The sequence below is a fragment of the Eumetopias jubatus genome, unplaced genomic scaffold, assembly GCF_037043125.1.
Source record: "Eumetopias jubatus isolate StellerSeaLion01/CBP00866 unplaced genomic scaffold, mEumJub1_p1.0 scaffold_3, whole genome shotgun sequence".
Taxonomy (NCBI): Eukaryota; Metazoa; Chordata; class Mammalia; order Carnivora; family Otariidae; genus Eumetopias; species Eumetopias jubatus.
The window spans coordinates 94,666,060-94,679,832 of record NW_028274809.1 but is presented as its reverse complement, the minus strand read 5'-3'; the positions used below and the strand labels follow the sequence as shown (position 1 = coordinate 94,679,832).

The 13,773-nt window shown below is 41.8% G+C and overlaps 1 protein-coding gene across 4 annotated transcripts in view; it reads left to right on the top strand.

Moving 5' to 3' along the window:
- The window catches only part of MGAT5 (alpha-1,6-mannosylglycoprotein 6-beta-N-acetylglucosaminyltransferase), a 325,833-nt gene that overhangs the window by 197,427 nt on the left and 114,633 nt on the right, over nt 1-13,773 (top strand). For all 4 annotated transcript variants that reach the window (XM_028101249.2, XM_028101248.2, XM_088021737.1 and 1 more), the window contains 4 exons: nt 4,668-4,739; nt 6,400-6,561; nt 9,941-10,110; nt 13,342-13,476. In XM_028101249.2, coding sequence (XP_027957050.1) covers nt 4,668-4,739; nt 6,400-6,561; nt 9,941-10,110; nt 13,342-13,476 — 539 coding nt within the window. The remainder of the gene's footprint in view (nt 1-4,667; nt 4,740-6,399; nt 6,562-9,940; nt 10,111-13,341; nt 13,477-13,773) is intronic.

Below are 13,773 nucleotides of genomic sequence, written 5' to 3'. Positions count from 1 at the left end.
ATTAAGAGGTCAGCTGAAGGGTACCTGGGTGGCTGAGTTGGTTAAGCATCTGCCTTTGGCTCAGGTCATGATCTCAGGGTCCTGGGAATGAGCCCCGCATCTGGCTCCCTGCTCCCTGGGGAGTCTGCTTCTCCCTCTCCCTCTCCCTCTGCTGCTCCCCCTGCTGGTACTCTCTCTCACTCTCTCTCTCAAATAAATAAATAAAATCTTAAAAAAAAAAATAAAGTCAGCTGAGCCATCGCCTTCATTTGGTAAGTGAGAAAACTTGAAAACTAAATGCTTTAAGTTTATATGTCTAGTCATTGGTAGAGCTGGGCACAGAGTCCCTTTTGGCCGATTCCAAATTCAGTGCTCTTTCCCCACTCAACAGTCGTCTGTCCTCTACTAAGCTTGGTCTTTAAGCGAGGCTCTAACGTGTTCTGGTCAGGGGAGCGATAGACCCCTTTTGTCACCCAGTCCTGGAGCTCACTGGTGAGCTTGCCTTGGAAAGTTCCCATCTCCTTGGAGCCTTGACTTCCCCACATGTAACCTGGTGATGGTACCCATGTCACATGGCTCTTCAGGGATTAAATGATGTAATGCATGCAAGCTTATTTTTTTCCCAGAGATCCTGACTTACTGTAAACCTTCAGTAAGTGACTATATGCTTATATAAGGTAACTCCTTTAGAAATTATTCTCTTAATAAACATTCATTGTAAAAACTCATAATGTGCAGATTAGCATAAAGAAGAAAATGAAAAACACCCGTAACACCCTCATCCAGAGATAAGCTCACCTTTCTTACACATTTTTCTCATTTAGTTTTGATTGCACTTACTATCTGAAAAATACGGCATGAAATTCTCTAGGTCAGTGACCCATTAGAGCCAAACACTTCACGTTAATCACGAGAGAAGAGGCCATAACGGTGCCTGTTCATTATTCTTTCCAAAGAGTCGAATGTTACTATAAAGTTATACCAGTTGTACATAAATTCGTGCATATATATGTTAAATCTCCTACTAGTTTTTGCTGTAATTTTATTGCTTCTTTGTCCTCTTTAAATTCTAACTTGAGCTATATATGTGTTTACTAGTGGTTTCTTTTTTCTTAAATATAACAAATTGTCCATTCTACAGACCTTGCAAGTAAGTGTGACCCACATGAATTGTTTAGGGACTTTGTTTTGACTCACATTGCTCATGAATAAGCTGCTAAACCTTCTCAGATCAAAGAAGTTTAAATCACTGGGAGGAGGCTTGTCAAAAATCAAATTGGTTAATTTTATATCTCCTTATTCCAGAAAGGTGATTTATAGGACTCTCTCTGTGGAATATGTGTTAATGTTCCAAAGTTCTAGCCTGGCTGGTCTTTTTCTGTTTTTCCTGCCTCTTCAGTTTGTGGCCTGAGGATCGTGCGCTAAAAAGATGGGTTCTGGGAAAGGAGTTTTGCCTTCAAATCGAAGGTTATTTGAGTCATGGTTTGGCTCCTCTGTTGATTGTTATGTGCGTGTTGCCATGAACTCAGGTGGTTTTCAGTGCTTAAGAGGTACTATGGTGATTTGTGGACTATTTGAAGGCTATCCAGTTCCTTTCCTGGCAAAGGTCTTGAGGCAGGGCTCCCCAGCTCCCAGGAGCCGGGCAGGGGTGGGAGTGGACAGTGGGAGGGTCCAGCTACATCCATGTGCCTGCACCTGGAGCAAATACAAAATCCTGTCCCAGGGAGAGCACCAGGGGTCACAGTGGGAAAAGTGTGGCCAAAGGCGTGAGCATAGGAAGGCACCAGGCTGATAGAGGCCATGAGGGTTCTAAGAAGCAGAGAAGAGTTGGCAAGAATAATTTGAACTAGAAGAGCTTCCAGAGCAGGAAAGCAGTGGGCTCATTCTAGGGTCCAGCTTTCTTGGGAGGATGCTGTGCTGGGGGGTTGGACTCATTCAATGGCCCTGGGTAAATCAGGCAGAAAACAAAATTAGGGATTAGGAGGTTGAGTTATTAGCCTTGAGCAAGACTTTCCCTGAGTGTTATTAATGACGATCTTATTTAGGAAAATGTTGCTCATTTGAGGGCTGTTTCAGTACTTGGAGTTACTGCCAGTACTGGCTTTCTTCCAATCTTGGTAATCCTCTGAGGTTTCAGAAAAAAAGTGGTTGGGCCCCCCCCACCCCACTTCCCATGGAGAAATTGGTTTATGTATAATTTAATTATTTTGTTAGCCAGTCATCCTGACTGTGTACAAAAACAGCAACCTTAAAAACCCACCATCTTCATTTGGTGTCAGAGATGTTCATAATTGGTTTTTCCTCCATTACAAGTGAATATATAGCAGAAAGATTTCCTTTTTTTTTTTTAATTTATTTATTCATTTGACACAGAGAGAGACAGCGAGAGAGGGAACACAAGCAAGAGGGAGTGGGAGAGGGAGAAGCAGGCTCCCCACTGAGCAGGGAGCCCGATGTGGGGCTTGACCCCAGGACCCTGGGATCATGACCCAAGCCAAAGCAGACGCCCAACGACTGAGCCACCCTAGCAGGAAGATTTCTTGCTAAAAAGCTAAAATGCGCTGACTCCGTCTTCTGTACTTTAGCGATGCCCTTGAAACCTTGCAAAGTATTATCCAGTGATTTAGAGTAACAACTGAGATAAACGATCACTTTCAAAGAGGAATTAAAGTCCTGAGTGTTCTGTAGGGAAGTCCTATTTTAGAAGAGCCCCTCGGACAGTATTTTCATCTGAGTGAATTTTGAGAGGTTCTTTTGAGGGTGGAAGAGCAAGGAGGGAATGTACTTTTCTTTGTCAATATCTCGTCTCGCTCATGTCTCTCCATTTGGTTGACTTTATGCACAGTCTTGTTTCATCTTTCCCTATTAGGCTGTTTGTGGGGAAATTCTTTATCCTGACGTGTGGCTGTGAATATGTCGTTACTTAATTTAGTGTGAGGCTGACTTCAGATCTGTACCCTGCTCGCTCCTCCTCATCCGTTTTGTGTGGGGCTGAAGGTCTCACAGTGGAAAATGCTAAGCTGCAGTCCATGGGAAGCCTTCATGTTATAAATATGCCTCATAGCAATGTTTTATTTAGTCCATTTGCAAGAATTTAATTTGAAGTAAATAATTCACGCTGGCCTAAGATTCCAAGGTACAGATGTTTGCCCTGCTGCTGGGACCAGCTGAGGCTTCATCTGCTTATAGGCTGCTTTTCTGCTGGTTTTCCCTCATTTCTCACATGTGTGGAGCCCCACATATTGCTTCTTACGGTGATATTGCTGCAAGGTCTCCATAATTAGACACGGGCATCCAAGGCAAGTCAGTATTTTCTTTTTTTTATGAGTAGAAACCATTTCAGCTTTCCTCCTGGGGAGTCCTTTTGAGTCTCTGAAGTCATTCACAAATACGGTAAAGTCTAATTTTGCTCCACAAGAAAAAAAGAGAGAGAGAGAATATTGCTCTTTTCCTATCCATGGATTCCACCCTCCCCCAAGCTTTGCTGCCCTCCGCTTATTTCTTTCCCATCATTTGCAGTAGCAGATGGCTTTATGCAAATCACGCAGTTATTTTGGTCAGAGTCAAAATCACCTGGCATTAAGAGCAATTTCTAGATGAGGGAAACTGCTGTGTGTGTTTGAAAATGCACCCAGAGCTGGAGGGCACACCATCTCGTTGGAATCTGTGTTCCTGGCAGAGAAGACTGCGGCCCTCCAAGGATGCCCCCCCCAACTTGCTCCGTGTATTTCTGTAGGTCCACCTAGCCAGTGAAAGATGGCAGAAAAAGATATTTTCGATGACTGTTTATTAGCCATCTTTAATAATCTCATCACGTACGTGTACACAGGAGATATGCCACCCTGGCATCATATGGCCAGTTTTAAAAAAGAGGCCAGCAATATTCGTCACTGCAGTTTTTGTCTTTCTTTTACTAAAAATTACGATTTTTTTTTTTTGCCTAATTTTCTTTGGTAACCTCTTTGAAGTAATTCCTGTAAAATTGGGCGTTTTTCCTCTTCCCTTCAACTCTCTAAACTTCTTTGCATTGACAAAACAATCCATCTTCTAGAGTGGCTCTTGCAGGATTGCTGTGAGGGTTTTTTTTTTTTTCTTCTTCCTTTTATCTTTTTCTCCAATAGTTTTTACCATCTTCTTCCTTGAGATGAGATAGTGTGAAGTGAACAGCCAGAAAATGAGGGAAAGCCTTGATCAATTAGCCTTAAACGATCAGCTGATTTCCTAATTCTGAGATAAATGATGGAGCTCTGTGGCTCAAATGTCACGCGGTTTCCTTTCCAGACATGCCTCAACAGATAACGGATCATGCCTGTCCTTCCCTTCTCATTCCCCTGCAATCTCCGTCTTTTACCTTGCTGCTGTGAGACACCCCCCCACCCCGACCCCTCTCCGTCTGGTGTAGATGCATGAGGCTTACCGGATGAAGGAGTCAGTCACTGTGAAGTACTTTGAAGGACAGATAGGAAGTGTAATTGTGGGCTCCTTGATTCCTTTGCTATTGTTGTTCCATGTGAGAGGTCCCCTGCGTCTGTGCTGCTCGCTGAAAGCATGAAAGTCTGATAGTAGTAACAACCCCCTTAAATGTAGTGCTCATTGTGTGCCAGGAACGGTGTGCTTGGCGCTTAGTATGAACATTACGTGGTATACAAATGAACCAGCAGACTTAGTGTCTCTCATGTATTTTTCAGGTTGAAAATTGGTGTCCTCATTTACCTTGGAGAGCAAAAAATCCCTATGAAGAAGCCGATCATAATTCATGGGTGAGTGATTTTTGGAAACTAGGCTTGTGATTTGGTTCTCATGCCGAGGGATACCTGCGGAGTCAGCTAGACATGCCTGCTGTAACCTGAAATCATGGTAAACTGAAGAACCTCTTTCTGCAGGCCTGTGGAAATGTGGGTGATCGAATCAGTTAACCGGTAGTGTCTGTTTCTCAAGCAATTCTCTGGGGGTTCCTGAGTGATAGGCTCCTGAGAGGAATGAGACCTGGTGCCAGATGCGGGGCACTCAGTGATCTCATAAGGGTGACAGGTGAAAATCATGACCACACCCAAGTAAAAGCTGAACTACAGGCCGATGGAAGTGAGTGAGAAAGCAGTCATCTCAGCCTGCAGGGGTTAGGAGAGGTTGCAAAGAGATGATGACATTGGAGCTGAATTTCAAATGATGAGTGAGTTCACAGTAGATGAAGGAGAGGAAGGTGTGTCTGATGTGCGGGGCGGGAAAGGTGCTTGTACCAGAGTTTGGCGTTTTCAGGGAGTAGAGCACAGTTCAGTGGACAAGGCCATAGGGTGTTGGATGAGCTTTGGTGGAAGATGAGATGGGAAAGATCAGTAGGGACTGTGAAAGGTTTTCTGTGCCACACTAAAAGCTTATGTCTTTGTTCTTCAGACCAAGGGTCAGCAGACTTTTTCTATAAAAGGCCAGATAGTGAATATTTTCATCTTTCCAGGCTGTAAGGTCTCTGTTGGAACTGCTCAGTTCTGATCTTGAGTGCAAAGGGCAGCCATAGACAGGATGTAAATGAGCAGGTGTGGCCATGTTCCCACGGAACTTTCTATACCAAAACTGGTAGCGTGATCTGGCCCCCCAGCCACAATGTGCTGACCCATGCTGTAGGCCATGGGAATCTTGGGAGAAGGTTGGGTCAAGAAGGGATCAGATGAGTGTTGAGAACAAAGTGCGTGACTGCTGAGGGATGAAGTTAGCATGTTCTAGATGTTACGAGAAATAAATAGGAGTGCAACTATTTTTCTGTTATTCCAATCACTGGTTGTACCCAGCTACATTAGAAAAATGTTCTTCCTGGCTTTTAAATTACTCTGGCCTGAGTCTTAAATTTTATTCAGCTATGGTAGGAAAATGGTATTCCTGGCTTTTAAATTCCTTACAAAATAATGAACTTTTGTTTGTTTGAGATTGGGACAAAACTAGAAGATGAGCATTTATTTCCCTGCTTAACTTTATGGGCAGACGAAAGCTTTCTGGCAACCTACACATTGCCAAGCAGCCTGTTAAGAATTGACTTTACTTTTTCCAGGAGTCTGCTGCCTTGCAGTAGATCCAAGTGGCAATAAATTCCAGGTGCAGAAAATTTCAAGGTACATTGAGCATACTCATTGTAAAAAAAAAAAAAAAAAAATGCATTTAAATGTAACTCGGGGCTTTGCAATGACTGTGCTGGGCCTTTCTCAATTTCTCATTTTTTAATGATGTCCCATACAACAGATCAGCAGTCAGGGGCCTTTAATTTGTAATCCTGGGGCCTTGAAGTAAAGCTGTACAGCAGACAAGCCTCACTTTTGAAGCCCTGCATTTAATTGACTAGCTCTTTCAAGTTTTCAAATGTCACATCATGACAGCCATTATGGCTTCTGACTTTTTATCTTCTGTTCATTTTTATTAAATTTCTGTTTCTAGGCGGAGATTCGTACAGATTTTAATATTCTCTACAGCATGATGAAAAAGCATGAAGAATTCCGGTGGATGAGACTCCGGATCCGGCGAATGGCTGATGCGTGGATCCAGGCAATCAAGTCCCTGGCAGAAAAGCAGAATCTTGAAAAGAGAAAGCGGAAGAAAGTGAGTCTCTGATGAATTCAGTTCAGTTAGATGCCAGTTTTCTTTTAAAATTCGATTTTGCTTGGAAACAAGACTAAGAGAAATGTCATGTCTCAAATGATATTCCCTCAGGGTGAATCTGCTCAGTCTCTAGTACAGCCTTTTTTGGGCTTTCCTTTCCCCAATTACAGTAATCCTGCTTAGCAGGGACCAGCACACATGTTTCTTGGGTGAAGCCAAGCCCAGTATCTGCCTGTGAGATTTTCCTTTGAACTATCCTGACTGTCCCCGTGGCATCAGGAAACTTAACCCTCTTGGCTTTACCCAGATACAACCTTGGAGAATTTGTTGTTACATCATCTTGGCAATCTCCTGGTTGTGGTATTTGTCAGTTCTGGGCTTTGGGCAACTGGTGCGTTCCATTGCTGCTATGTTGAGTTGGTGCTTCTGCTTCTGTTCTTGAGGGAGAGATACGATCAATTAAACCGGGGCCAATTTGTCTGAAGTTCCTGAGGATTTGCTTAGAAAACCTCCGGGCATAACCCTGAACATAAAAGATTTTATAGCCTGTAGTTATAGGTTAAATGGCTTTGGCTTTAGATTAACTGTCCGGATGACAAACAACAGAGCAAATGAAGCGATCTCTACTCCCTGCATCTAAAAATTAATTAAAAATGACTTTGGTGCTCCTAATTTGACTAATCTGATATCCTCAAGAAAAGGAAATAGGGATGATGAACTTGCAGAACCCCAGGTGACAGTTTAGTGGTTCCATTCTGCTAAATCCCTTGAATTTATGAGACAGTAGGTCCAAACGTTCAGGCCCCAGATAGTCCTCTGTAGAAGAGAATCAGGTCAAAAATCCAGGTGTGCTGTAAGAACTAGAGTATCTTTACATAATCCTATGCAATAATCTCTAGGACATATTGACCTATATATAGGTCAATAAATAGTAGGAGAACAGTGAACATTATTTTTAAAAGGACGAGATAATTTTATATACCTATATACCTATGTGTATACATAAAGATATGTGCATGTACACACACACGATGTGTATATAATATACATATATGCTTGATATTTTTTTAAATGGATAAACCATGAAATTAAAGGAGATGGATAGTGGAGCTGTTTGCATAACATTGTGCATGCACTTAATGCCACTGTACACTTAAAAATGGCTAAAATATTAAATTTTATGTTAACATCTATCGTACCACAATAAAAAGAATCAAATTTGCGGAAAGAGGGAGGCAACAGGAGTAGAAACTAGACTTAACTAAATATATCTTTCTCTGTAGATTTGATACTAGAATCACTTGACATAGTATAAAACAAAATTGAATTATGAAAAAAAGTATCTAAAAATTACAAAGAAGATAAGACCTGAGCTGACTTTGTACCCACTTTTACAGCAAACACACAAAGAAGGACTGTTCTTAGTGACTAGAACACAGCCAGTTCAGCATTTCTGATGGTGTATCACAAAGGACAAAAAAACTGCAAAATACCTTAAGAGAAGTTTTACTGAGTTTTACTAAGTTTACACGTAGTAGGTGGTGGTGTCGATACTCTCATTCTGAATCCTTTCTGCATATTGGAATAAAGCTAAGCACTTACGTTAGTATCCTGGAGAAGTGGGATTTTCCATGTGGGAGAGAGGAAATAACATATGTAAGATGGATAATGTTATGCAAAGCTACTGTAATCCTGAGTTTGAATGGGAAGTACCAGTGTGAATTTATGATTGGTTTTATCCTGGAGGAGAGGTAAATTTCCAGCTTCGTCCACTGAAAAGAGCTACAGACAGTGATTAACTAGAGTCCCCTTACGCACCAGAACTTGATCTTTAGATGCCATTTCCACTAAATGGTATAAGAGGTTCTTGGAAAAATCGTTGGTTAAGGTCTGAGACAGAAGTTGTACATGATGACCCGGGAACATCTGTCATACTAGAGAGCAAAGAAACTCTCAAAGACTACTAGAATTGTGTCAGAAGAACTTAGAAGCCAACTTGAATGGCCTCCCATTGGCAAGATGGGACAATTTAATAATCCGTAAGGATAATAACTACAGCTTATTGAAACGCATCTAATATACTTCTATCCATGATTTTATAATGATACCTTTAAAAAGCCTCGTTGATGGTCATTAGATTATGCTAACAAATCTGTTATTTTAAAAACTAATAAAGGGCAAGAGTCAAATATTTCCCGGGCTTTTTCTATGTAAACCGTACTTCAGCAGAGCGAAATAGTTGATGGGGGGGTGGTAGTTCTCTTTATCGAAGCATTCCAGCTAATAAAGGCAGAAGGAATAATAAAGTATCACCATTTTGCAACCCCTAATGGATGAGTGCATCTAGTTAGTGATCATCAGTAGCTGCTAACATCACCAGAGAGCCCAGACGTTCCCACTAGTGGAAGCACACAGTACCACCGATGAAGTAGTGTTGCCAAAAACATCAAATATGAATTGAATCATGCCTGCAGATCTAATTACTAATTTACTATAAATACAAGGGGTGGAAGAATCTGTTGTATAATCAGCAAAAGCCAAAGTGTGAGAGACTCTACTGGAAATACAACCTAGTCTGTTTGACAGATAAATTAAAACTCTCCCCACCCCCAAAGGATGGAGTTAAAGAAGCCTGAGAAATAAATGAGACAATTATAGTTTATGCACTTTATTTGACTTCTGACTTGAACAACTGTGCTTGAAAAAAGGAACAGTTGAGGAAGTGTAAACACTAACTGGATATTGAATGATATTAAGGAATTAATAGCTATTTTAGGGGTGATAGTGATGTTGTGGTTATGCTTTTTAACTGAAGGTTTGTTTCTTTGAGAGATTCAAACTGAAGGATTTGCAGTTGAAAGGATATGATCTCTAAGATTTGCTTCAACAAAAGCTAGAGGGGTTGGGAGAAAATGAGGGGTGTACATTAAGATCCTGAGTTAATAATTGTGAAATTTATATGATGAGTACATTGGAATTGACTGCATTATCGTGTCTGATTTTGGCTATGTTTGGAATTTTTTACGTTAAAACCTTAAAAATATTCCAGCTGTGGGGAAAAAACAATATTGTTAAATGATAATTTTATTGCCCTGGCTTATTCTCCTTTAATTCTGATTTCCCAAATGTTATCCTGCTTTTTAAAAACAGATTATCCATATATCATGTTCATAGCCATAAAAGGGGCAGTAGTGACTTTATTTCCTTCCATTTCTTTGCACCTTTTAGAAAAATCTTACGCCATGTTGAGGTTTCATTAGAACATAAACATCACTTTAGAATTGGTTGATTGCTTTTGGTGTGTTACTATGGAGTTTGTACTTGGTTCAGTGGGAATCAATATATGCCTCTCCTTTGTTTTTGTTTTTGTTTTTTTCAGGTCCTCGTTCACCTGGGACTCCTGACTAAGGAATCTGGATTTAAGATAGCAGAGACAGCTTTCAGTGGTGGCCCTCTTGGTGAATTAGTTCAGTGGAGTGATTTAATTACATCTCTGTACTTACTGGGCCATGACATTAGGATTTCAGCTTCACTGGCTGAGCTCAAGGAGTAAGGAGATTACTTTTCAATTTTAAAATCAGAATACAAAAAAGAAATTGTAAACTCTGAAAGCCCTCTATTAGTGTGTAATTTCTTGTGGTGGAAAATGCAAGTGATAATTCACTAAACAGGAGATAAGAAGATTATTTTCAGGAGCTAAGTACATACACTGTGAAAAGGGTAATATGTTTTCATTGTAGATGCAGGCTCCAGAGGCTTCATAAATGAATGCCAGAAAATTCAAACTAAGGAGCTTATTCTTTGCTATTACAGGTGCTTCCAACATGTGCAGCACAAAACATTATTGACTTTCCTAATTCCCTGTCTCTTGCTGAAATGCATACCATTCCCTACTCAACTTCAAGCCTTCCAAATCTTAAAACAGGGCAGGTTCCTGTTTATAATTTAATTTGGATAGAATGAGTTTCTTGAAAGCCCTGATCCAATCCTCTTTTCAGTAAAGCCAACTTTCCGGTCTGAGTCTGTTAACTCTACCTGGCTTTTCTAGTTCCCTGAAACATTCTTCTGGCTCTAGCCCTCTCTTAATCTCTTATAGGTTGACACAGCTGGTTAGGCAGGAATGCTTTGCACCCCTTCACTCCTTTTGGATAATTGCCCATGGAGACTTTCTTCCCAGCAGCCAAGTTACCATGTTGCAGTATGAAATACCTCGAGTGAACATTCTAGAGATGGAAGGGTGTTTAAAACAAAATATGCCCCCCCACTTCTACTTTATTGTCCATGACATTGATGCCTAGAGAGGTCACTTGTGTTAGGGGCCAAGGTCCACACACCTGAGGAGTGGCACTGTTGAGATGAAAGCGGTAATATCAACTGTGATTTTTAAAATGATTTCTATATGCTAAAACTGTGATCAGGGCATTAGTTACAACAGGAGCGTCAGCATTTAGGATAACCACAGTATTGATGACGACTATTAGCAGCTAACATTTGTTGAGCACCTACTGTGCATCGGATACTGAGCATTTTACGTACTATTTACACAAACATGGAAGTAAGTGCTGTTGCTTTCTGCATTTTAACGACGAGGAAACTGAGTTAAGAACACATGGAAAACACTTGAGAGCCAGGATTAGAGCTAAGCCTGTCTGACCTCAAAGCCTGTGTTCTTGACCACTGTACTAAATTGCTCCTTTTGGATCTAGATAAACCCAAGGTCTTCTGAACCCCTAAACACTACCCATGTCCCTTCAGCATGCTGCCTCCTGCTTGCTTTAAAACACATTGTGTACATGGCCTGTGAAGTTGAGGCATCCATACATTCAGTAGTCATTCACTGCTTTTGGGGCACTGGTTCTTGGTATGGGGTATACAGAGATGACCAGCATGTGTTCAAGGAAATGCCAGTCCTTTGGTAATTACAACTAATACATTGCATAATAATTACACTAATTGCAATGTGATTAGTACTAATTGAGGCATGGATGCTATAACGTAAGCCAAGAGAGTACAGAAACAGTGACTACTGCTCACCATGGGGTATGTGGCACCTAGAATAGTGCCTAGCACCCAGTGGGTGCTTGTGACTAGTTACCGAGGAAACCAGTGAAGGGATGAATCAAGGAATGGGTGAGTGGGTGAATAAAGGGAAAGCTGTGCGAAACTCTAAGGACAGGTTCTCCCCAGGGAGGTCAGAAAGGCATACGAAAGGACTACCAGGCAGAGACTTAATTTGTTGGTCCAGAAGTCTATGGAGTGCTTTAAGCATTGGTCACAGAACCAGATGTGTTTTATTTAAGAAGATAATTATGGAAGCCACACAGAGCAGTGGTTCCTGAAGATGCCTGCACATCAGAGTCACCTGGGGATCCTTGGGGCCTCCCAGTGCCCACACCATATGCCAGACTAATTAAATCACAGCCTTTGGGGATAGGACCCAGGCATGAGTATCTCGATGCCTCCAGATAACTCCAGTGGGCAGACAAGTTTGGGAACCGCTGAAGACAGGGTTGACCAGGAGTCCGCACACGGTGGCACCATGGGCCAGGTGCAGTCTTCTGGTGTGTTTGTCACGAAACTCCCACGGGAACACAGCACACCCGTTGTGGATGGATTGCCTAGGACTGCTTTTGTTCTCCAAGGGCAGAGTTGCGTGCTTGAGACGGGGGACGTGTGGCCTGCAAAGGCAAAAGTATTTACTGTCTGGCCCTATGTAGAAATACTGTCAAAATCTTGGGAAGAAACTGGTTATACAGAGCCTGGTAATTTCAGAGGGCCAGATGAGAGGAGGAGGAGGAAGGTACCTGAAGGAGCGGCAGTACCGCGCCACAGAGCAGAGTCCTGCTTCTAGGACGCGTCCTTCGAAGTAGGGTGGCCAGAATTTGGTGAGGGATGGTTATGGGGGGTGGGCAGGGATAAAAGGCATCAGTGAGGACCGATTTCTGGGTGTGAGCGGCAGTGTGGTTCGGTGAGCAGTTTTTACTCCCGCACTTGAAGTTGGCGTATGACCAAGTATGTCAGCTCTCTCTGGGTGCAAGGGTGGGTTTGTATGGATGGGTGAGGAGATGGGTAGATAGAAGGAAGGGTAACAAAAAATTATAAACCACAGTGCCGGTTATGTAATAGAGTCTAGTCAGAAGGAAAAAATTGACAGAAAAAATTAGGAAACAGCACAAGACAGTATAGAAGTTTATATTGTAGTGGCTAGAAATTGAAGACCTTTAGGAAGTCAGTGGGGGCTAGAGTAAAGAGAACAGGTTCTGTGGGGGAAAGCAATAGCCACTGTGTATCTGGGATACATGAGGCACTTTTCTTTTCAATACCTCATTTAAACACCTGAAGAATCCCTGACACGTTGCTTTCTTATTATCTTTTCTGTCACAAATCCTGTTTTGTGGGTAGGTCGGGTTTTGTTTGTTTGTTTGTTTGTTTGTTTCTCATGAGGAGGAAAGACCAGAAAGGTTAGTGACGTCTAAGATCTCATGGCTGCTAGTGGAGCCAGATAGTAGAGACAGATTCAGACCCAGCTCTTCCTTGGTTTCAAAGTGTGTTTGTGTGTGTGTGTGCATGCGTGCCACCATTTACTTTTGCCAGAATCTGAATCAGGGCTCTAGATAGGCCCTGATTGGTGGGCAGAATTTGGATAGGCAGCAGATTGGGACAGACCATGCCATCCTCCCCGACAACATCCTTGGGATGTTTGTTTGCCTATTAATGTTGCTAAGTGTCATATCTTGAAATAAGTTCTTGTTTTTTTCCTCTCTCCTGTCCTTTTTCTAGGATAATGAAGAAGGTTGTAGGAAACCGATCTGGCTGCCCAACTGTAGGAGACAGGATTGTTGAGCTCATTTATATTGATATCGTGGGACTTGCTCAATTCAAGAAAACTCTTGGGCCATCCTGGGTTCACTACCAGTAAGTGCTACATGCTGTCCTAAAGTTAATAGAGCTTTTTTTTTTTTTCTTTTTTTAAAACGGGGGGGACATGGTACAGGCAGAAAACGCTTATCAAATATTACCTTCTGCACTGTGTGGAATAGGTTTCTCATTCCTAATTGAAATTCACATTCTCCCCAGTGACTTTTTACTTTCAAAGGCTATTCATTATTTTCATTGATTTCTCTTAGGAATAGACAATAAGTGTCCAGCCACCTCTTTACCTTCATTAATACTCCTCATTCCTCTCTGTATGCCTACACCAATATCATTTGT